Source organism: Rhineura floridana, chromosome 16 (genome assembly GCF_030035675.1).
Source record: "Rhineura floridana isolate rRhiFlo1 chromosome 16, rRhiFlo1.hap2, whole genome shotgun sequence".
Lineage (NCBI taxonomy): Eukaryota > Metazoa > Chordata > Lepidosauria > Squamata > Rhineuridae > Rhineura > Rhineura floridana.
The window spans coordinates 10,262,238-10,286,925 of record NC_084495.1 but is presented as its reverse complement, the minus strand read 5'-3'; the positions used below and the strand labels follow the sequence as shown (position 1 = coordinate 10,286,925).

Here is a 24,688-nt window from a genome sequence, read left to right as displayed (position 1 = left end):
TCTCTTATCCGCTTTTTTCACTGTCCAACTTTCACATCCATACATAGAGATCGGAAATACCACGGTCTGAATGATCCTGACTTTGGTGTTCAGTGATACATCTTTGCATTTGAGGACCTTTTCTAGTTCTCTCATAGCTGCCCTCCCCAGTCCTAGCCTTCTTCTGATTTCTTGACTATTGTCTCCATTTTGGTTAAGGATTGTGCCGAGGCATTGATAATCCTTGACAAGTTCAATATCCTCATTGTCAGCTTTAAAGTTACTTAAATCTTCTGTTGTCATTACTTTAGTCTTTTTGACATTTAGCTGTAGTCCTGCTTTTGTGCTTTTCCCTTTAACTTTCATCAACATTCGTTTCAAATCATTACTGGTTTCTGCTAGTAGTATGGTATCGTCTGCATATATTAAATTATTGAAATTTCTCCCTCCAATTTTCACATCTCCTTCATCTTGGTCCAATCCCGCTTTTCGTATGATAAGTTCTGCATATAGATTAAACAATTAAGGTGATAAAATACACCCCTGTCTCACACCCTTTCCGATGGGGAACCAATCGGTTTCTCCATATTCTATCCTTATAGTAGCCAGAGTATAGGTTGTGCATCAGGACAATCAGATGCTGTGGCATCCCCATTTCTTGTAAGGCATTCCATAGTTTTTCATGATCTACACAGTCAAAGGCTTTGCTGTAATCTATAAAGCACAGGGTGATTTTCTTCTGAAATTCCTTGCTCCTTTCCATTATCCATCGTATGTTTGTGATATGATCTCTGGTGCCTCTTCCCTTTCTGAATCCAGATTGGCTTTACTCTAGTTACATGCATTTTTGTACACATGACTTGGCTGGAGAACTGCACTGCAAAATTTGGAGAAGCGTGAATTTCAAAAGCTGGCTGTTGCACTTCTCATATTGTTTTGTAAAGTGCAAATTAGGTAGTTTTGCTTATAAATGAGAACTGAATCAAAATTCTCCCCTCTCTAGAAAGGTGTATCTAGGGTGGCCCCTTCCACATCACCAAAAAAGAGGAAATGGGTCACCCTCCAAAAAGTAACCTAGAGGAGAACACAGAGTTGCATAAAATTGGCATATGCTAATGTATATGTATAGATGCAAATTGAGAAATAATACATCTCACCACAGTGGGGAAGGCTGTGACCAGGTGCTGCCTGCTGTCCAAATGCTCACTATTGACAGACAGCTTCAAGACCCCCTCTCTCTTCTTGGGGCTCTTTACCTTTAACTGGGTTTGGACAGTTCTTCAGAGGACCCCTTCAAATAGAGAACTGTCCTCAGTAAAGTAGGACACCTGGACATGCTATATCCAGTGTGTGGCAGCTTTCAGTTCATTCGAGGCTTTCTCCCTCTCTCCAGCTGTGCATATTTCAAAAGCATTGCAAAAATACAAGTTGGGCCACTTCCGTATTGCTGTTACCTTTGGTTTGGATTCAATCACATACCAGCAAATCCAGGTTCTGCAATTAAAAGTTGGTTTGGAACTCTTATGCAACAGAACTATTTCTCCCTGAAACTTAGGAAAGGGAAAATGCACTGGAGCCATTTGCTTGGCTCAACATTGTATAACCTCACAATTGGATTACTGCAATGTGCTCTCCGTGGGGCTACCCTTGAGGTTGGTCTGGAGGCTGCAGCTGGTGCAGAACATGGTGGCTAGGTTGCTTGTGGGGGCAAACAACTGGCAGCTTATGACATCTTGCTTGCAGGATTTGCACTGGCTGCCAATCTGCTACCGGGCCAAGTTCAGGTTTTTGGTGCTAACAAATAAGGCCCTGTACAGCTCAGGATCAGGTTACTTCAGAGACTTCCTTATCCCTGCAGACAAAAAAGCATTTTTTAGGAAAAAATCACAGTAAAACGGTAAAGAATTTTCGTGAGGATTTTTTTTTTTAAAAAAAAATTACAAATTGCTGCAGAAACCTGGAGGACTGAATATAAGATTGGGAAAATGAGAAACGGAGAGAAGTGAAATGGACAGATCCTTCCATCCCTATTCTGGGCTACTGTCCCCACCCACTGGGGCTGATGGCAGCTGTAGTCCAACACCTCTGGAGGGCACCAGGTTGGAGGAGGCTGGTAGAAACAATACTGACCAATGATCCGACTCAGTATAAGATAACTTCCGATGGTTCTGTGTTCCTGAGTTAAGAAGGAGGAAATGCTGCTGTGTGTGTGTGTGGGGGGGGGGAATGAATGAAGCTAGGGCCTGCTGAAGTCTTCTTGCTTGTGGTCTTACCAAATCCTAGAAGAAACATGCCAACTATGAATAAAATATCCTGGGTCAGTTGTGATCAAAGAGCTGCAGAGACAATGAGAGAGAAATTCCACGTTTGCTTGTTCCGGTGGTTCAAGCAAAACCACAGCAAAGAAAAGTCTGGATGCATTGGCTGGATCCATTTAGTCACTCAGCAAACAGCTTATGAATTCGAAAAGCACAGTTAGTCTACAGGTAAGATATAATTAGGCTAAAGCAGGCAAAAAAAAAAAAAGGAGATGCAAACTGTTCTGCATCATCACATCCATAATCTCTGCTTGCTCCCAGAAAACAATTGAGCCTCCTCCCACGCTAGCGACGTATGCAGCACCAGATTGCACAAGGAGACTCTTCCGCTCGTCAGCATGGAGCGTGACACCTGTTTGATGCCCCGGGGGAAATTAGGAAGGGAAATGCACCCTACACCTGTCAAAAGCGTTGGTGACCCTGTGGGGATCTAATTATGAGCTTGCCAACTATTAAAAAACATGCTTGCCCCTCGGATAGTCCTGGGCAAAATGAGGTGTGTGTCTCGTGTGTGTGTGTGTGTGTGTGTATCGTCAGAACCACAATGAGACCTAGAAGGCTCTGAACTTGCCATGCTTCTCATTAATAATACTCAACACTTAAGTAGAACTTTCAAGCGCTGATATCTGGTCGCAGTCCTTAAAACAAGGCCTGTCTTGTTATCCCCACAGTGCATATGCATGTGAGTGTGTGAGGTCTGTTGTTGTTGTTATGTGCCTTCAAGTCGACTACGACTTATGATGACACTATGAATCAGCGATCTCCAACAGCATCTGTCATGAACCACGCTGTTCAGATCTTGTAAGTTCAGGTCTGTGGCTTCCTTTATGGAATCAATCTATCTCTTGTTTGGCCTTCCTCTTTTTCTACTCCCTTCTGTTTTTCCCAGCATTATTGTCTTTTCTAGTGAATTAGGTCTTCTCATGATGTGTCCAAAGTATGATAACCTCAGTTTCATCAGTTTAGCTTCTAATGGTAGTTCTGGTTTAATTTGTTCTAACACCCAATTATTTGTCTTTTTTGCAGTCCATGGTATGCGCAAAGCTCTCCTCCAACACCACATTTCAAATGAGTTGATTTTTCTCTTATCTGCGTTTTTCACTGTCCAACTTTCACATCCATACATAGAGATCAGGAATACCATGGTCTGAATAATCCTGACTTCAGTGTTCAGTGATACATCTTTCCATTTGAGGACCTTTTCTAGTTCTCTCATAGCTGCCCTCCCCAGTCCTAGCCTTCTTCTGATTTCTTGACTATTGTCTCCATTTTGGTTAAGGACTGTGCTGAGGTATTGATAATCCTTGACAAGTTCAATGTCCTCATTGTCAACTGTAAAGTTACATAAATCTTCTGCTGTCATTACTTTAGTCTTTTTGACTTTCAGCTGTAGTCCTGCTTTTGTGCTTTCCTCTTAACTTTCATCAGCATTCGTTTCAAATCATTGCTGGCTTCTGCTAGTAGTATGGTATCGTCTGCATATCTTAAATTATTGATATTTCTCCCTCCAATTTTCACACCTCCTTCATCTTGGTCCAATCCCACTTTCCGTATGATAAGTTCTGCATACAGATTAAACAAACAGGGTGATAAAATACACCCCTGTCTCACACCCTTTCCGATGGGGAACCAATCGGTTTCTCCATATTCTGTCCTTACAGTAGCCTCTTGTCCAGAGTATATGTTGCACATCAAGACAATCAGAGAGAAAATGCCTTGTCTAAGTACATGGCAGAGGTGAAATTTGGAGCAAGGACTTCCTGATGCATTGCCAGGTTGGCTGTGTGACCTACTTTGAAGTCAGTCCTCTACTTCAAGGGTTGTCAAGAAGATGGTCCTATTTTGGAAGGAGTCCTCTGTTTGAAAAGATGTTGCGGTCGAAGCTAAAGAACTACAGGAGGAGAGAACAGGAGCTTTGATGTTGCCCATCACTAGATAGTTAGCACTGGGCAACAGACTGAGAAAGTGCACGGGTCACCTGGCCACAGTCCTCCCCACTATGGTGAGACTTAAATTATAGTAATTGGGCCATATTCCACTAACTCATTGCACTAATGAGAACAAGGATTCCAGCTAGTGCAACAGGACTTTCCCCCTCTCCTCCCCGCATAGCTCCCCCACGCACTCCCCAAATCTGCTCTGGAGGGGTGGGAGAGCCCCCAGAGCAGTGTGTGGGAAATCATTCTGTCAGGTAAGCCAAAATGCTTGTGCAGACAGAGCAATCTCCTTACAGCAATGCTGAATACAACCCATTCATTCTAAATCTGCATCTGTGCATAGACATTGGCATATACAAATTTTATGCCAAGCTGTGCCCTCGTTTGACCCCCCCTTTTGGTGATGCAAAAATGGCCACCCCATCCATAGTTCACTTGGTTAGCCACTACACTGCATCAGCTCCTGATCAAGCCTCCCCCACTGTATTCCCTGGCAACCCCATTGAGTTATCCAGAGGGGCACAGGTGGTGGATAGGGCCTGAACTGCACCAGGAGGGGCATGGCAAACACCTAGGCCTGTCACACTCTCAATAATGCCATTGTGAACACCGTGGGGCCCAGAGGCCCTTGGGGCCATATCAGCCTCATTTCAGAGTCTCCATCTCCAAAAAAGAGGAAATGCATCACCAAAAAAAAAAAAAAAGGCACAGACTTGCATAACATAATTTCAATGCATAGATGCAAATTTAGGAATAAAAATACAATTATTTCAAGAGAAATACAATCCATCTCACCATAGTGAGGAAACCTGTGCCTGGGTGACCTGCATGCCTGCTCCACCTGCTGCCCAGGAGCTAAATGCGAACAGCAACATTGTTGAAGGAGGCTGTGATAAGACCTTTGTTAAAAAAGCCTTCCTTAGACCCTGTGGATCTTAACAACTTTTGCCCAGTCTCTAATCTCCCCTTTGTGGGCAAGGTGATTGAGAGGGTAGTGGCTGCTCAGCTCCAAGTTTTCCTGGATGAATCAGACTATCTAGACCCTTTTCAATCAGGCTACAGGCCTGGTCATGGGACAGAGACTGCCTTGGTCATCCTGCTTGATGACCTACGCTGGGCATCAGACAGGGGGAGTACATCCGTGTTGGTGCTGCTGGACCTCTTGGTGGCCTTCGATACGATCGACCATGGTATCCTTCTGGGCTGTCTAGCTGGGATGGGATTGAGAGGCACTGTTTTACGGTGGCTCCTGTCCTATCTGACGGACAGGACCCAGAAAGTGGTGCTGGGATCCCATGGTATCCTTCTGGGGAGACTGGCTGAGTTGGGAGTGGGAGGTACTGCATTGCAGTGGTTCCACTCCTTCTTGGCAGGTTGCCTCCAGAAGGTGGTGCTTGGGGAGCATTGCTCGGCACCCTGGACTCTCCAGTATGGGGTTCCGCAGGGGTCAGCTCTGTCCACCATGCTGTTCAACATCTACATGAAACCGTTGGGTGTGGTCATCCGGAGCTTTGGAGTGCGTTGCCATTGGTATGCTGATGACACGCAGCTCTATTTCTCCTTTTCATCTTCTTCAGGTAACGCTGTCAGTGTGTTGAACCGGTGCCTGGCTGTGACAATTATTAAGAGTGCTGGGAATTGTAGCTCTGTGAGGGATAAGCTATAGTTCCCAGGATTCTTTCCGGGTGGCGGGGATGTGCTTTAAAGGTATGGTGTGTACGCAGCCTAAGGATGGAAAGATGGGTAGATTTTTTTTCTCATTTTTCCAAACTTAAATTCAATTCTCCCCATTTCTGCAGCAATTTATGTATATATATATATATATATATATATATGTAATGAAAATTCTCCAGCATTTTAGTGTGGATTTCTCCTAATAAACACATTTTTGTAGATAATTTTGACTAATGTACACATTTTTGCAAGCCGTTTCTCACAACATAATGCATTTTTGCATGTTATTTTCACGCACGTACCCATTTTTATGCACATTGGCCCCTAACACATGTATTTTTGCAAACATTGTTTGATTGGTAAACTGCATCACAGCATTCAAATAAGTGTGAATTTTGAAGGTTGGTTGTGTTTCGGTTCTCATGTTATTTCAGAAAATTCAAATTTCATAAACTTGGCTGGAAATGCAAATTGAATTGAAATTCTCGCCCATCCCTAATGCATCCTCAGTATGAGAGCTTCCTATGCATCTTATTTCTGCATTAAAAAAGGAAGATGGTGCATTTATTTTTTGGGGGGGGGGAATTGCTGCAGAGTTAGCAACTGATTTCCAAATGCATCTTTGAGACTGGAGGGTTCCTTCCTGAATCACCAAACCAGATATCAGGAAGGGCTTCTTCAGTCTGAAGGAAGTCAAGTGACGGCAAAGGAAGAGAGAAGCTGCCAGATCAAATGGCCTCATTGCCCACCCTGTTGCTTTATATTGCTGCTGCTGAATTATCGGTCCACCTGACCATCCCTACCACATGGAGATAAATCCCATTGCCCTTTTTATCACCATGACATTTTCCATCTGTATTCATAATGCAAAGCTATTTCTGTTGTGCCTTGGAAGTTATTGAGAGGAGGAAACCCATCCTTGCAGAAAACGGAGTGAAGGGGCATCCTGGTGCTGGCATGCTACTACATGACCTGGTGTCCACTGACTGCCTGATCCCCCCCCCCCCGTGCCTGTTCACGCTGAAGCATAACAGCAGGAGGCGTTTTGCTTTCTTCGGTGATGATTTCTGTGATCGAATGTAGACTGTGTCTTGACACAATGAGAAGGGAAAATAAATACAGGTTGGTGCAGTGAAACCCTCAATAATTACATTGCCTCAAGGTGCCCTGAAGGGAGCAGACAGGTACTGAAGTCTAAAATAGCTTTTGTCCAAAAAAGGACAGGGGGAGGAAACCTTGCAGTTCAGTAAGATGCCTTTCCCATTAAGCAATGCAAGGGTTATGCTGGTAGTTGGGTTACTGAGTCTCGTTCAGCTGTTCTCAGCCATCACTGCAATGTGCAACCAGGAAACCATCCTTATGTGCCCCAAACAATCTTGCCATTAGGTGAAATGATGGGTAAAGAAAATAGAACAGGGAGCTAGATGACAACAAGCAAACAAGCCAGGCTTGGAAATAAGCTTTTGGTTTCCATTTAAAGGGGAAAGATTTGCACATATCATTCCCGTGAATAATGAACTCAGGTGGTGAGTGCCAACAGCACCGGGGACAAAATGGGGCCACTGAGAATCAAGAGGGAGGTAGCAATGTGCTTCAGAGAGCTCTGAGGTTAGACAAAGTTCATTTTAAAAAAACAAATAAACCTAAGCCACCCTCCCCCAGAGCCTCATGGGGTCCGAGCATGCTCAGTGGCTGTGAAATTATAGCATCGATTGGAAAAGGAAAATTGTGGGTGGGTGCTCTGCTTGGGATTCATAAAACGTTTACTATTCTGGAGGAAGGATGGATTGCTGGAACTCCAAACAAAAGCACTCCTGCTAGGGAGGTGAAGATACACTGCAACATTTTGTTGCAAGTCCCACATATATTCTTCTATTCTTTAAAAAAAACAAATAAAATGGTCTTGGCATCTTTAAATGTTAGCCGGATCTGCACTCAGATAGTGCTGGACTTCGAGGCCAAAGTCCAGGGCCTCACAGAAGTGACCTACCCAGAAGGTTGCAGATGATGGGGGCAGAGTCATACGGCCATGTGTCAACACCTCAGCTGGTATGGGCATGCCAGAGCGTGCTGCTGGTCACTTCAGCATCCTGTCTTTCATCTAAGTATTTCATAGCTAGGAGGTGGCAACCAGGCACGTACATGTTTACAGATGCTCATTTTGATATTTTTACTTTAAAAATATATCATTCTTTTCTACAGCAAAATGGTGCTTATTCCCGAGTAAATGTGTTTAGCATCAGAAGCAAAATCCATGTTATCGCTGTCATCATGAAGGTGTTATATAGTTATATAGAGTCAGCAGGGAACAAGCTCATGCAGCTAGAGCAGCAGGATTTAATCGCTGCTCCCCAGCAGATGAGCGGGGATTAAAGCCCTGTGCAAAAGCATCCTTGGAAAGCAGCTTGCATGTGTGAGCAACTTCATAGACTGCTTTTGCAAAGGCTTTAGGACAGCTCCTGCGCTCCTGTCTTAAAGCTTTTCGAAAGCCTCCCATCTCCCTCCTCCCCCTTTAAGTCTCCATTCTCAGAGGCTTAATAGGGAAGCAGGGGGAGACTAGCAAAAAGGCTTTGCGCGTCTCTTCCCGTTCCCCTTTTATACTGCTGTGGTCAAGAGTTTGACGAGACTTATGAATGTGCTATGTTTTACATTCGTTTTAACAGTGATAGAGGTGTACAAAAGTATACATAACGTGAAATAAGTGGATAGAGAAGGTTTCCCCCTTCTCTCATAAGATTAGAACTTGAGGCCACCCAATGAAGCTGAATGTGGGAAGATTCTGGACAGACAAAATAAAGTACTTTTTTCATGCAGTGCATGGAATTCCTCCCCCGCCCCCCAAAAAAGTAGTGATGGCCACCAGTGTGGATGGTTTTAAAAGAGGATGAGACAAATTCATGGAGGAGAAGGCAATCAATGGTTACTAACCACAATAGCAATGTTCTTCCTCCACTGTCAGACACTGCAGTGTACTTCTGAATACCAGTTGCTGGGGACCATGGGGGAGAGAGTACTATTGCACTCCTGTCTTGTTTTGGGATTCCTAGAGGCATCTGGCTGGACACTGTAAGAACAGGATGCTAGACTAGATGGGCCCCATTTGGCCTGATTCAGCTGTTCTGTTCTTAACACACCATTCAAATTCCTGAGTGTACATTCTTGATTTGTACATTTAAACCACACTGGTGGAGCACGGGAGTTCCAGCAATACTTGATATATTTCTCCCATGAAGTCAATCCACTCTGCCTTAAAGACACAGGTATGAGTCAGTGTCCTTGCAATTATCCCTTAGAGCAGCCTTTCCCAACCAGTGTGCCTCCAGATGTTGTTGGACCACAACTCCCATCAGCCTCAGCCAGCATTGCCAATGGTCAGGAAAGATGGGAATTGTGGTCCAACAGCATCTGGAGGCACACTGGTTGGGAAAGGCTGCCTTAGAGACTACCTTTCATCATCAGTCCACTAGGTCTAAACCCATTGGTGGCTTAACTGGTATGGTCTGCTTATTCGAAAGCCCTTTAGGGACTGTCTTCCAAGTTTTGGAATACCTTCAGGGTTGCCTGTGGATTAACATCAGGGCTATAATAAGGCAGATAAAGGTGCTCTTTGCAGGTCACATGGAAGGAGAAAGAATTGTATTTCTCTTGTTTGTTCTTGAAGTCCTGCCAAATGCCCAAAGTCACCAAGAGTACTGAATGCTGTGCCCAGTTCTGTATTTAGGTATGCAAGCAAGCATCCAGGTCCTAAAACAAGGATAGAGTTTTAGGGCAGTGATTCCCAACCTGGGGGCCGCAGCCCCCAAGGGGGTCATGGAACAATAGAAAGGGGGCCATGAAGAAGAGTGCAGAGTAATGCCGCCTCTGCCACCACCGCAAGAACAGTAGGCAGAAGAATATGCGATTATTTCAAGAAATTCAGGAGTGAAACTCAGGAAGGCTCACTGCTTGTTCAGCGCCCGCCTGCCCGCCTTCTGTGCGCATGCACGGACACCACACAAGTCCTCCCCTCGCATGTTCCTTCTGTGGTCTGTTGGTAGCCCTGGTGGATTGGGGTGTGTGGGTAGAGGAGGTGATGGTGCTGAGGTGAATCCTTCCGTTCCTGGAACTGCCTCAAACAAGGAGGAGGGGCGGCAACGGCGGAGAAGGAACAGCAGCACGCTGTCTCTTGCCGCTTCCGTCATCATGGCTCCCCTGTGCAGCAGCCTGGCCTGCCGGGGATGCAGGTGAGAAACCAGCCGACTACTCCTTCCCCTCACTTTTTTCTGCTTAGGCTTGAGATTGCTACTGAGAGGTTCCCAAATTAGAAGGGCGCGGAGGGAAGTCTTGCGGGAGACTGCCCAACAGACTTCTCCTCTCCCGCACTAGTGATATGCAGGGCTTTCTCCAAAGGTTGCTAACATTGGGAGGGGGCGGAAGCAGTAGGTAGAGGGGTCAGGGTGGGACGGTGTCTGGCCAAACCTGTGTCTGGCGGGCGGGCAAGGGGATGCCTGAGTGTGATGGAGGTAACAACTATTCAGGCTGTCTCATGAAAAGAAGGAGGGAGAGGAAGGTGTGTTTCCCAACTTGCCTTGCTCAAGGAACCACCCCCTTCTTAAATTAATGGACAGCCCTTCCCCCTTTCGTTATTTGGATCCTGTTCTCATCTGGGGGCTTAACTCGATATATGGCCCAGATCTTTTAAAAAACAACAACCTTGTACTGATCCACTATAGTTAAGGAGAATAGATGACTTTCAGGGTGTCCTGTGCCACCCCTCTGAGTAAGTGTGGTATGATACATAAGGATCATAAAAATGTTCAAATACAAAGAGGTAATTTTTGCCTGGCTTATGGAAGATTGTGTGTGTGTGTGTGTGTATCTCTGTCACCCCCCACCCCCTTTGATAAAGAGATGTAAGGGATTTTATCTTTAGTTTCTATTCCTTGTTTTGCTTTTTTGTTAGCAAAATCGAAATATGGTAAGACAGTGAGCCACTGTCACAGCATCCTTGAGGGGTGGGAGTCCCTGGGTATGGGTGTGAATGTGTGTGTTTTGGAAGCTCGTGTGCGTGTGTGTGTGTACATGTATGTGTATGGGGTTGGTGCATGAAGCCCCTAGTTACCTAGTAAGTTGACTATCCTTCAAATTTTGTTATAAGTTGTTTATATTCTGTAATCTGCCCTGGGACTTTCTGGTGAAGGGCAGATAATAAATATCATATTTGTTGTTGAGATGAACAAAAAATGACATTACTTAACACTTCATTATGTATATTTTTCAATTAACAGATACTAAAATTACAACAATTAGCATGTGGGGGTCACAAAAAAATTTGAGTTTAAAAAGGGGGTCCTGTACTCCTAAAGGTTGGGAACCACTGTTTTAGGGCACAGCTCATTGGGTGGGTCTCTTGCATAGCTCAGATTCGTTCTTATTCTCCAGCTTGTTCAGTTTCAAGGGGATTCCACTCTGAAAGACCAATATGAGCTCTAGGACAGCTTTTCCCAGCCTTTGGGTCCCCCAGATGTTGCTGGACTACAATTTCCATCATTCCTGACCACTGGCCATCTGGAAACCCAAAGGCTGGGAAGTGCTGCTCTAGTTATAGGGTTGTATTCAACTAAGTCCTACTCAGAGTAGACCCACTGAAACTAATGAGCCTAAATTTGTTATGTCTATTCATTTCAATGTATTTATTCTTAGTAGGGCTAACATTGAATACCACCCATATTTACACAGTAGGCTAGGCGTGAAATCCAGTTTACCATTCTGGAACCTCATGGCACAATAACACTTAGCTTTTAATACATCACTTTTGGAGTGCAAAGGTGCTTCATGTTATCTCAGCAATCCTTACAAACAACTATCCTATCATGTAGTTTTGTGTTATTTTTAGGGGTGTAGTCATCCAGGGTCGTGGGTGGTTGTAGGCCCACTACTTTTGGGGGAGCAAGGTCTCAGCCATATACATGAGACAATCAGCATGAAAAGGTAGCACATTAGCCACTGAGAAGAGTCCTTGTCATTTCATTCTGGTTGGAGCCAATTGGAGTGAAAGAAGGTGAGTCAGTCACTGAGAAGACTCTTCTCAGTAGCTAACACACAGCTTCCCCTTTCATGCTGATTGGCTCCTAGGGACATCTGTTATAGTGGAGTGTGGACTTGTGAGATGACAGGCAGAGCAAGGGAGATAAGGGAAAATGGAAAAGGGGGCATGGCTGTGAGGGGGTGTGGTGTGACTATCATGAAGGGACTCTGAACTTCTGAATTTGCCACTATACTATTGGTTATTATCCCCATGTTGCAGACGGGAAGACTGAGACTGAACTTAGGCTTGTCTAAGACTACCCAAGTATGTTCATGGAAGAGGCAAGATTGGAACCAGGTTCTTCCTTGTTCACAGCTTGGCCTCTTTCTTGCTACCTACGCCATGGTTAGCCAACAGGATGCCTCCCGGATGTTGTTGGACTCCAACTCCAATCAGTCCTAGTCAGCATGGCCAATGTTCAGGGATGATGGGAGTTGTAGTCCAACATCTGGAGGGTACCACATTGGCTACTGCTGGACTACACCACACCAGCACTTCAAGGAAGCAACTTTGATAGAATATTAGAAAGTATAGCAACTCATCATAGGGAAGAGACAGACACACTCTGAGTTTGCAGTAGAAGGCAACTGCATGCAGCACTGATTGATTGGCCTTCTGCAATGTCACCAAGAAACACACACACACACCCCTTCAATCCCCTGAACAGAATCCAACAGCATGCAGCACTGATTGGCTGGCCTTCTGCGATGTCACCAAGAAACACAAACACACTCTCAATCCCCAGAACAGAATCCAACTGCATGTAGCACTGATTGGCTGGCCTTCTGCAATGTCATCAAGAAACACAAACACACTCTCAATCCCCAGAACAGAATCCAACTGCATGTAGCACTGATTGGCTGGCCTTCTGCAATGTCATCAAGAAACACAAACACACTCTCAATCCCCAGAACAGAATCCAACTGCATGTAGCACTGATTGGCTGGCCTTCTGCGATGTCACCAAGAAACACAAACACACTCTCAATCCCCAGAACAGAATCCAACTGCATGCAGCACTGATGGGCTGAACTTCTATAATGTACAAAGAAACATCTCTCCTCAATCTCTGGTTTTGATCCTCCCTTTTCTTAAATTAATACGGTAGTGCTGAACAGATAAACCATGCACATTCATGCAGTGCTAAAAGAAAGAAAAAGGGAAGGCCAACAGTTTGCCTGGAGGAAGGGCAACGATGATGACTGAGCAGCATTTGATTCACTGGTATTTGATTCACTGGTATTGGTATTTGTCATTTCAGCTGCAAAATTGGTCTCAGCCTAGTGGCTAAGGAACATACTGCCACGGGCTCTCTTTTTCTAATACATCTGTCTTTTTTTATCCATTGCCAAGAGGAGTTAATGGTCCATATCATCTGAGAACACAGCAAATGGTCTGGGAATTTCCAGCATATTCTATGTACACACACACACACATATTTTTAATATTATAAAAAAACTGTTGAGGTTGGATTTCTGGCTTCTGACTAGAGAAGGGAGGATTACAAGTATATCCCAGCCTGATCACTCAGATCATCTGGAGGAATGTTGTTAGTTCTTCCCTGCGTCTGCCCAACTGGCCTCAACCAGAAGTCAGGCATGTAGCATAGCCGATCCCATGCGCTGGACACCCTTCCAGCAGAGATTCAGCAGGCATCCTCGCTTTTGATGTTCAGGTGCCTCTTGAACTTTTTTGTGCTGATAGGCCTATGCTTTTTGTGTGTGTGTGTGAGCAGCCATTCATTTTAATAATTACCTTGTATGTTTTTTTAAACATTTTTATGCTGTTGTGCTCTGCCCTGATGTTTTGTGAGAGGGTGGTATATAACTAACCAACCAACTCAACCTAAATAAATAAATTCAAACAGGAGTTTGCCACAGCAACCCATGATCCTCCTGGCTTCAGAAGTCAGGTGACTTTCAAGGGCCAATCTCGTGTTACAATGGCATAATAAAGACTTTCAGCCTTTCTGGTTTCCCTACGTGGAGGCAACTTGTTGCTGTGGCTTCCACTCTGTCACCAGCCTGCAACCAGAATCTCCCTGTCTTGTCTATCTTGCATGCTGACAGACAGACAGACACACACACACACACACACACAGAGAGAGAGAGAGAGAGAGAGAGAGAGAGAGAGAGAGAGAGAGAGAGCATATTGCAAAGGAAGACAGAAAGGAAGCTCATCTGTTTGACTTACTGCTATGAGCTGGTAGGAGTTGTTCATCATTGCTATGAGCATGTTTAGCAAGACCACCAGGGAGATGACGTTGTACGTGCCGAACATGGTGGCCCCGACAAATTCTGTGAATTCATGCCTGGCTTTCACATTAGTGACGTAGAGATTCAACAGACCAAACACAGACCAGAAGAGAGACTGGAGAGTTTCAAAGAGCCTGGAAATGAACATGGGGCAAAATTCTCATTATTGCTTGGGCATTTAAAGCTTTAGTTTACTTTGTCAAACGACAGAGAGGGGCATGCTAATGGGCAAAGCTGTTGTCCTCAAGACTCCAGGAGTTTTCAAGCAGGGATGCTTCCCTAGATGTTGCTGGGCTCCAACTTCAATTCCTATCATCCTAATATACTATTTTGCATATAATTAAGTTGAACATTTGCTTCTTTTTAAAACACCTGACGATTCACGAGTGACTCATACATAAGTGGACACTCAATGGAAGAAGCCATCCAAGGAAGGCAAAGCTCAAATTCTGTGTAGAAATCCATTTAGAACAAATTCTTCAGTTCTTACCCACAGGGCCTTACCCGTCCTCAATGGATAATTGTGATAAGCAATTTTTTAATATTTTTCTTCCAAAGGCCTGGAATTATCTGAAAATTGCCAGCCTGTCCTTCTTTATTCTTTTCTCTACATCTCTCCAATGTCACACAAACCAATCTTTTTTTTTTAAAGGTTATAGGGTCAAACTGTCCATTATTCTGGAGTTCTCCCAAAGTTTTTGTTTTTATTTAAAAGCAACTGCAGAACTGGTGTTCCAGATTCAGTCAGAGAAGTGATGCTGGGAAAGAGGTGGAGGGGAAAGGTTATCACTTTTCCATGCATCGTTTTCCAGCTGAGCTTTCCCTCTGTCCTTTTTCTTTGTGCTGTAATTTTCCTCTGTAGGCTTACTGCAAATTCAGAGAGCAACGATTCAGATCAAGAAAATAGTGGGGGTAGGGGAGTGTTACAGGCTCCTCCCCCAGTGCTACTGCTAAAAACACAGCCAGAGCTTCCCGATGTCTTGCACTATGAACTTTGGTGGAGGGTCTTTCCCAAATACCAACCTGTGCTTTCAGATCAGTGTAGGGGACCCTGTTTGAGGTTCCATCACCACCTATGGCTCATGGGCTGGTTACACGAGACAGGGATGGCTCAAGGGGTGACACCCTGAATGTGGAATTTCCTTCCTGGGGAAGTGTCTGCCCCCCTACCTCAATTGATCGTTTTCAGACATCTGTTAAAGACACACTTATTTGCCCAGGCTTCTCAGACATAAATATTCTATGGGATCCAGCAGCTGATAGGGTGGGTTTCTTGAAAATGAAATGGACTGCCTTCAAGTCGATTCTGACTTATGGCAACCCTATGAATAGGGTTTTCATGGTAAGCGGTATTCAGAGGGGGTTTACCATTGCCTTCCTCTGAGGCTGAGAGGCAGTGAGTGGCCCAAGGTCACCCAGTGAGCTTCATGGCTGTGTGGGGATTCGAACCCTGGTCTTCCAGGTCATAGTACAACACCTTAACCACTATACCACACTGGCTCTCGTGGGTTTCTTAATCTGTGTTAATTTGAGTTTCTTATTTTAGACAGGCAGATTTTAGATCTTTTAGTCTAATATTTTGTGATCTTTGTATTTTATTGATTTAGACTATATACCACAATCATCTCTAAATGATGTACAAGGAATATAATACAAAGAAAATAAAAAATGGTTAAAAATGATAAAATCAGACTTTAAAATGCCTGCTGGAATTTTAAAAAAGTCTTCAGTAGGTGCTGGACATTTATCAGAGAAGGGGCCTAACTGACCTCAACTGGGAGGGTGTTCCATAAAATTGGGCTCACAGTACTGAACACATGGCTCCTGGTGGATAAAAGCTGTGCATCCGAGCCTTGTGGGGCCACTAATGGTGACTCTCCTGAAGGCCTCAGCGACTGAGCGGAGATATAAGGGATCAATCCTTATATCCTTAAGGGCCTTGTAAATGAGTACCTGTAAATTAACCCTAGCCCAGTGCAAACTTTTGAGCACTGGAATTATGTGCTGGCAACAGTCTGCCCCCATCAACAGTCTAGACCAGCCTTTCCCAACTAGTGGGCCACCAGATGTTGTTGGACCACAACTCCCATCAGCCTCAGCCAACATTGCCAATGGTCAGGAAAGATGGGAATTGTGGTTCAACAACATCTGGTGGACCACTAGTTGGGAAAGGCTGGTCTAGACACAGCATTTCACACCTTCGGCCCAATGGTAGCCCCATATACAGTGCATGGTTCTGTGTGTTGTTTTGTTCTGTTGTGTGCTGCACCATCCTGGACTTATTCAGGAGGAACTGTGATATACAAACAACAACAACAATCTCTCTGAGTTAATTTGGAATTCTTGTTTTAAACATGTAGTTTTTCAATGTTTTAATTTAATGTTTTGTTATGTTCTATTTTAGCATTTAATGTTCTATTTAACCATCCTGGGCTGTCAAGGGAAGAAGGATGATGATGGTGGTGGTGGTGATGATGGTGATGATGATGATGATGATGATGATAATAATAATGTGTAGCTTGGCCCTTAGGCTTTGCCCTTGGAAAAGGGGACACAATAAAATTTGAAAAGTTGCCCACAATGTGGCCAAATGCAAGTATATTTCTGAGAGTTCACAGTATGTTGTGGAGTCTAGTCTATATCTAAGGGTCCCTACAGACTAAACTTCCAGCAGGAAAAAAGGCAGCTGCCTTCTAAAGATATCCAAAGCAAAGTGAGTGTCAGATCTCATTTTAACAGCACAGTTAGCTCCAGCTTTCTACTGGCTTTGGAACAAAATCCATTCCAGCTCTCTGTCACACTTCACACACATGGCAGGCAAGGGAAGACGGGCTCTTCCTTCCTTCCTTCCTTCCTTCCTTCCTTCCTTCCTTCCTTCCTTCCTTCCTTCCTTCCTTCCTTCTTCTTGCCAGTGGTGGCACTACAAACAAATGGGATGGGGGAGGGGAACAGGAGAAAGGTTAGATTGGCTTGAAGGAAGACACCCTGCTAGGCATGGAGGAACTATGATGGAGATTATGTCCTGCAAAAGGAAAGGTTTTTTTTTTCCCCAGAAGGGATGCTTGCTCATCCTTGCAACCAATCTATGACTCCTCTTGATGACCAGAACTACTCATTCCTCTGAAAACAGCAGTGAGGGCACATTTTAATCCCTCCACATTTTTATTGTGCCCTGATGCTGCTGCATCATGCAGTTCCCTACTCCCTCCCTGCCAATGGGTGCAGGGAGACATGCAGCACTGTAATGGGTTAAGCGCTGTCCTTCATGGTGTGGATGGCCAAATGGAGATCAGATGTCATGACAGTCCCCTACTCCCTCCCTGCAAGAGGATGCAGGGTGACACACCGCACTGTAATGCTGTCCTATATGTTGTGGATGGCCAAGGGAAAATTAGATATTATGGCAGCCCTATACTCCCTCCCATCTATGGAGGAGGAGATGCACCACACTGTGATGGGGTAACACAGCCTTTACCAACCTGGTGCCCTCAACATGTTTTGGACTACAACTCCCAACATCTAGAAAGCACCAAGTTGGCAAATGCTGGGTTAAGTGCTGCCCTTTATGTTGTGGATGGCCAAGGAGAGATTAGAAGTGACATTACAGCTTTTGGCAGTCCCTGTGTGTTAAATGTTCTGACCCACAGCTCTGTTGTAAATACATTTTGCAGATGGGCTATCAAGGCAAGAGACAATTTGCCAATAACCGTGAAGCCAATGCATAAAACTTGATTTATTAATGGTTTGACCTCCTACTTGTCACCACAGAATATTACTGTCCTAGGAGCTGGATCTCTTCAGAAAAAGGAAAAAAAAGATTAAAACCATCCTTGGAAAGTAATCAGAAAGCGCACGACAGTATCATATTTTAAACAAGTTGCGCAAACAGGAACGAGAGCCCTTGCTTGGTCTCTTATAGAACTGGAGCTTATTAAGTGCTGCACTTCAGAACTGCGAGGAGCCAACGGAAGCAGCCCAGCTGTAACTCTTCCATTAAGGGCAACTTAAACATAGCAAACTCAAAGTGGCATCTGGGGCCGGTCTCAAGCCCATTGCAATGCCGCTCCTTCACACCGGCCCACAGACATAATTTCTTCTTTCGCAGGTTGCCCGTTCTTAGCAAGTTACTCACGCTGAGCGTCTGTTCGAAGAGCAAAATGTCACTTGGCACCAGGGGTGTTAATAATGACTGTTTCGGCTTTTAAGGCAAGGTAGAGCGAGCTTCGGAAGCGAGGCTCCAACGAAAATGCAATTGCTGTGCGCTCTCCCTGCCTGTAAAGAGACTGCCACTCTAATGGTCTCCCCCTGCTGCTGCTTTGTTTCCTACAAATCTCTTCCCCTAGAGTCTGAGCCCCCTCACATTGCCATATGCACAGTTTCCCTGTGTTTGTGAAGTTGGCTTGTGTGTGTTCAAAGGCTGTCATCAAGTCATCAAGTGTCGTTGCTGTCAAATGGTTTGCCGTGCATTTTCTTAAGCTCTCTATTGTGCGTTGACGCCCTTCTCAGAGATACAAAAACAGCTTTTTATAGTCATAATGAAATGTCAGGATTCAAGCTGTGTGGCTGCGAGGCAACATGGCATAAGAGTTAGATCTGTGAAGGAGCTGGCATCTTCTCCAGAATTTCAGCACTCCTTTCCATGAAATAAACTAGAAGGATCGCTGGAATTTGCCTTCTTGTACAGACAAATCTCAAATGCCAATGGGCTATTTTCAATACAATTGGACCCATAGAGATATTTGAGATACAGATAGTATAATGCAACAACTGAATGTATAAACTAGGGGCTGCATATCCCTGGTTAAAATCTGAGCTGAGCTATTGATTCACTTAGTGGCCTTAAGCAAGCCACTATCTATCCACCACAGCTCTTGTCTGTAATACGAAGATAATGCTTCTAGCCTGGTGTTATGAGGTTGGCTGTCTCGATTAGCCCGAATGGGCCTATTGCCGTTTTGCCTGACAAACATGATGGGTGACAAGGGAGTTATCAAAAGAGCTGGATGTTCCCTGCTGGCTCTAGCTTTTGGAAGGTTATACTTGTCAGTGTTTGTGGGGAGGGACAGAGAGCTTCAAAAGGGGGGGTGCTGCTTGAATTTATGCAGAGACAGAGGGAGAGAATCGAGAGGATTTTTTTAAAATGGGTGTTAGCTAAAACTGAAGCCAGTTTTGCTCGGTTGCAGTGACTCTTTGGGAATTTGATGTAAGATTGGTGGTTATGCTGCTCACGTTTGGGAATCCACTTGCTTCCAATAGGCTCTGCTTCTTTGTTTGTAAATAAGAGGAGGTTATGAAGATAGGTCTCATCCAAAGGAAATAAAAGTCTGCAGCACTATCCCTGGATTTTTTTAAAAAAACCAAACAAAGGAAGAGGGAAGTACATAACAGTACCTTATTGGGTTGTTGCAAGCATTTCCCCAAAATGCATATGAAGCATTTTGAGCACTTAGAGGACAAGAACTAGGCAAACACTGCTGCTGTTGTTGATGATGATGAAAATGACGGTGTATCTGTGTGGTTCAAAAATTTTAGAACTTGTCAGTCAGTTTATGGCATCGCTTTGGTGTGCAAACCACACTACAGAGGGGAAAGTGGGGATCAGTGCCCCTGTGAAAAAACCACAAAAATCCATATTGGATATTGGGCTTAGAAGGGTTTGAAAAATGCGATAAGCTTCACTGTAATTTGCCACTCCTCCTGTAACACTGTTGGGTGGCTTCTGCGGCCATTATTTTTTCCACTCCACTCTAGGCATTTTTTGGTTGCACCACTCACACTACTGAAACAATATTGACCCTCATATTGCCAGTGATTCCCATATCCAGGGTCACTTTAAATGTGGGGGATGTTCGTTGGGTGCTTTATGTATTCAAATTCAAACTTTTGAACATCCAATTGATCATCAGCATTTTGCGTTACACCATTTTCCCAACTGTTCCACCAAACGTGTTATTTACATCATTATTTGCCTATGTGGACAAGACCCTGCGTACTATTAGAACTCAGATGACAGAACATCAGTCTAAATTAAGGAATCAGGTTCTGGATGCAGCCTGGATACAACATTTCACTGATCATTCTCATGACAGCAATGATTTTAGGTTTCTAGTCACTGATAGAGTTTATGCACATAAACATAATTGGTGTAACTATGATAACCTGCTTTTGTGCAAGGAAGCAGAATGAATTTTTAAATTGGATACAGTAATGCTGTTCCAGGTTGATGGACTAGATGGGCCCCCTTTGGGCTCAGACTCCTCTTACATTTTTATGTTTATGTTCTTTCCACCTCCTTCCCATGTTTCAGGCTATGTGTATGGCAGGTTCTTATGTTCAGTCATACAGCACATGCTTTGTATGCAGAAGATTCCATGTTCAATCTCCAATATCACCAGGTAGGGCTGGAAACTCTGGAGAGCACCCAATGCCATTAATGGCAGATAGTATTCAGCTAGATGGTGGTAGCTTGGTTTGGTTTTGTGTCTTGTGCTATTCTCATATAAATTGGGAATAGGTGGGGTCTGATTTTTGCATGAATGGGGGCATACAGATGAAGGGAGCTGAATGCTCCCTCTTCCCTTTCCATATTTTTTGGGGGTGTGGGGGAGGATGTCACATTAGCTGGATCTTTGATCTGACCCAGCAGGACTCAGGTTCTTATGTTCTTATCAGTACAAAATAAAGCTTTAAAAAAGAACAGCACACCAGGATCCCTTGTAAGAAAACAGCTTATAATGTCAAACACAGTGACTCTGATTTTTAAAGGGCAACTTCCTTTAAGCAATTTTTATATTCTTTGCATGACTCAATGAGAGGAATGTTACGGTGATTTAACTGACAATAGAGACAGTTTTTTAAGGATTTAGTCCTGATGAAGAGCAGTGCTCGAAACATTTGGGCCGGCATTTACTCTCTGGATAAGCCCTTAGAGAGTCCCTGCAGCTTTTCTCTTTTGTGATATGCAAACACTAATAAGGGGCATTATAGCCCCAGGTTGTTGTCCTGTCACCCCATGGCTGCCTTTCCAAGGTCCTCGCAGAAGACTTCAGCTCTGTCTCTCTGCAGAATGTCTGTCTGAGATAACTCAGGCCAGGCTTACATAATCCTGACAAATGGGCAGACGCTCGTCTATGAATAGATGGGATTTATTTTTTTTTGCAAGACCAGTGGTAGCAGCCGCCAGTGTGCCAAGACCATGAAGGGGAGAGAGAGCAGCATTTGGAGACTGGAAAGAAGGAAGAGGACAAACAGACAAACAAAAGGGAGGCTTACGTGGAGAAGGCATTGTTCTGCTTCTCGCATCGGATCCCCTTGCAATTGTTGGGCTCCTCTGAGGCACTGGTCTCATAATAGAAATAAAGCTGGTTGAGTCCATTGGCGAATGCCAGCAGCACCAGGCAGTAAATAAAGAGGAACTTGAGGATATCTAGTAGCATACGTCCCAGAGAGATCTGCAGGGGTCCCAGGTGAGAGTTTGCTGTAAACAGGGAGATGAGACGCAAGGAGCTTAAAATGTTTGATATTGCAAAGAGGGCTTCTGCAATGAGGGTGGGGTGCCACATTTCCCATTCCTGCCTTGGACGGGAACCATTGTACTGCAAGAAATAATAGGGAAGGGGGGGGAAAGGAATACAAGTGAATGGCTGCAGTCAACACGGCAAACAACATTATTTCATTTTTCAGAGTATTTCCCCAGTACACGCTAATTTCACACACAGGCTGGTCAATTTCAACTGAAAGCAAAGGCATAGGCTGCCATTTATGCAGGGGAGCAGAGGTGACTGGTGCCCATTGGGACTGGTTGGGCGGAATGCAGGGAGCTCAACAGTAGGTGGCACCAGAGCCAATGACAGGCAGAGCCAATTAATTCTAGTATGTCCCCATCCCGTTCTCCCTGCTGAGCTCTACAAGGGCAACACTGAGACCAAGGAGGAGGAAGCTGACAGGCGCTGCCACCCCCTGGACTGGATGTAAGAAAGAAGGCAGGCAGGTGGGGACTGGCTGAGGGCAGACTGCGGTTGGTGGGGTGGTGACCCATTCTCAGTAATAACTAGCTTCCACTGCCAAGGGATTTTTAAGTAATTGTTGTGTGTCGAAATGGACACCTAGTCCTAGTTTTCAGACACCCAGCAGACACAGACACATAAAATTTAATCAGTGAACCAAGTTCAGACCGGAAGCCACTGAAATACGGGCTAGAGGTATGAAATGTTAGTGAAACTGAATAAAAACAGTAGACCATAGGGGCACATTACACAATAATTCTTAGGGTTATTACTAACCAGCAGTATTTCTGAAAAACTTTTAAATAAAATATCTCTCCTTATACACTGGGATGTTTGGTTCTCATTATCTTCATTCTTTTTTCCTTTTCTTTTTTTGTAAGAATTCTGCTGCAGCAGGGCATGGATCATAAGCAGCAGTTTTTAATTTGAATTTGCAAGGCGACTAACTTGTGTAAATGCATTTGCAAGACTGTATTCACTCCCTTTTTTCTTTTCTTTTCTTTTCTCTTCTTTTTCTTTTCTTTTTTCGTTTTTGCTTTTAGTCTGAACCACGTTTGCCTCAGTTCACATATCAGGGCTTGTACATGGTAGAGAGCCTTCTATGTGCAAGCCATTTGGATGGAAAACGGACACCCATTAAAATTTTCTTTAAAAATGCCCTGTCCACTGCAGGGGAGCTCACCTTTCTCCATCACCAAGGGACTGAAAATAAAATTGACAGTGTCATAATGCCATTATACAAACCTATGATGAGACCACACTTGGAATACTGTGTCCTCTTCTCCTCAAAAAGGATCTGTAGACTTGGAAAAGGTTCGGAAAGGGGCAACCAAAATGATCAAGAAGTTGGAACAACTCCCTTATGAGGAAAGGTTGGAGCATTTGGGCCTTTTTAGTTTAGAGAAAAGGTGAGGAGGAGGATAGCAGACCTTTAGTGTTGAGGCATCTACCCTTGGAATTCCCTCCCCTTATATATTAGACAAGTGCCATGTCTGTTATCTTTTCAGTGCTTATTGAAAACCTTCCTCTTTCAAGAAGCCTTTTTTAAGCAGAGACCTTATCCCAGTTTATGTTTGTGTTAGAACTGCTTTTTAAGATGTTTTTAATCTTTTTTTAAAATATATGTTTTTAAGATTTTTTATTTTTAAGATGTTTTAAGATATTTTTAGTGTTTTGTATTTTGTTTGGCACCCTTCTGAGAGGAAGGGCAGAAGTAATGATGATGATGATGTATAAAAGTACACGTGGTGTGGAGAAAGTAAGGAAACAAAAGTTTTTCTCCCTCTCTCAAAATAATAGAATTTTGGGCCATCCTATGAAGCTTAATTTTGGGAGATTCAGGATGGACACAAGGAAGCACTTCTTCACACAGGGCATAGTTAATGGAATTAGCTGTCACAAGTGGTTGTGATGGTCAGCAACCTGAATGGCTTTAAAAGAAGATTAGATAAATCCATGGGAGATTAGGCTATTAGTCATGATGGCTATATTCTACCTCCACTGTCAGAGGCAATACAGTAATATCTCAGTTAACAAAGTGGATATGTTTCTGGGCATTACTTCTTAAACAGAAACTTTGGTACCAGAGGTAGGAATAACATGGAAAGAATAGGAATAGGTCCCTACACCCTCTCATAGATGGTGGGGGCAGCTTCAATAGGGGCTTCAAAGGGTGCCTACCCAGCACCCCCTCCTCCTCCTCTGAATCCTGCTGGATCCTTCCCTCCCCAGCTCTGGGAAAAAGCAAGAGATCTCTTTAATGAAGAGCAATCACACCCAAGCATGTCAATTTCAGGCATAGGTTTGTCAGTTTATCCACAGCAAAGCAAAGACACAGGCTTGTCAGTTTCACCTTAAAGCAAAGGCACAGAGTTGAACATTTATCTATAACAAAGCAAAAGCCTTCCTTAAAAGGAGCTTCATTCCTGGAGGATTCATTAACTGAGGTATGACTGTATGCCTCTGAATTAGGGTTTCCAGGTTCAGGGCCTGAGACTGATCCTGTATCTCTAGGAGAAAAAGTCAGCCAAGTGCAGGTGTTCTTGCAACACTGTAATGGGAAAAACCACAAGGTGGAATTCTCTCTTCCCCCTGCACAACTTTTAAAAATACAGAAGACCTCTTGGAGGCCCAACCAAGAGGTCTTCTGTATCTTTAAAAGTTGTGCAGCTGGAAGGGAGAATTCCACCTTGTGGTTTTTCCCATTGCAGTGTTGCAAGAACACCTGCACTTGGCTGACCTTCTCTTCTCCTAAAGATACAGGATCAGTCTCAGGCCCTGAGCCTGGCAACCCTACTCTGAATACCAGTTGCTGGGAATTACAAATAGGGAGAGTGCTGCTGCAGACAGAGCCTGCTTGTGGCCTTCCCATGGGCAACACATTGGCCACTGTGAGAACAGTATGCTGGAGTGGAGGGGCCATGGCCCTGATCCAGTGAGGCTCTTCTTATGTG

The 24,688-nt window shown here is 44.2% G+C and overlaps 1 protein-coding gene across 1 annotated transcript in view; it reads right to left on the bottom strand.

Moving 5' to 3' along the window:
• The window catches only part of TRPC5 (transient receptor potential cation channel subfamily C member 5), a 245,212-nt gene that overhangs the window by 27,397 nt on the left and 193,127 nt on the right, over positions 1 to 24,688 (bottom strand). Inside the window, exons 6-7 of the mRNA XM_061598336.1 lie at positions 21,502 to 21,824; positions 14,168 to 14,363 (exon numbers count right to left, since the gene is read on the bottom strand). Coding sequence (XP_061454320.1) covers positions 14,168 to 14,363; positions 21,502 to 21,824 — 519 coding nt within the window. The remainder of the gene's footprint in view (positions 1 to 14,167; positions 14,364 to 21,501; positions 21,825 to 24,688) is intronic.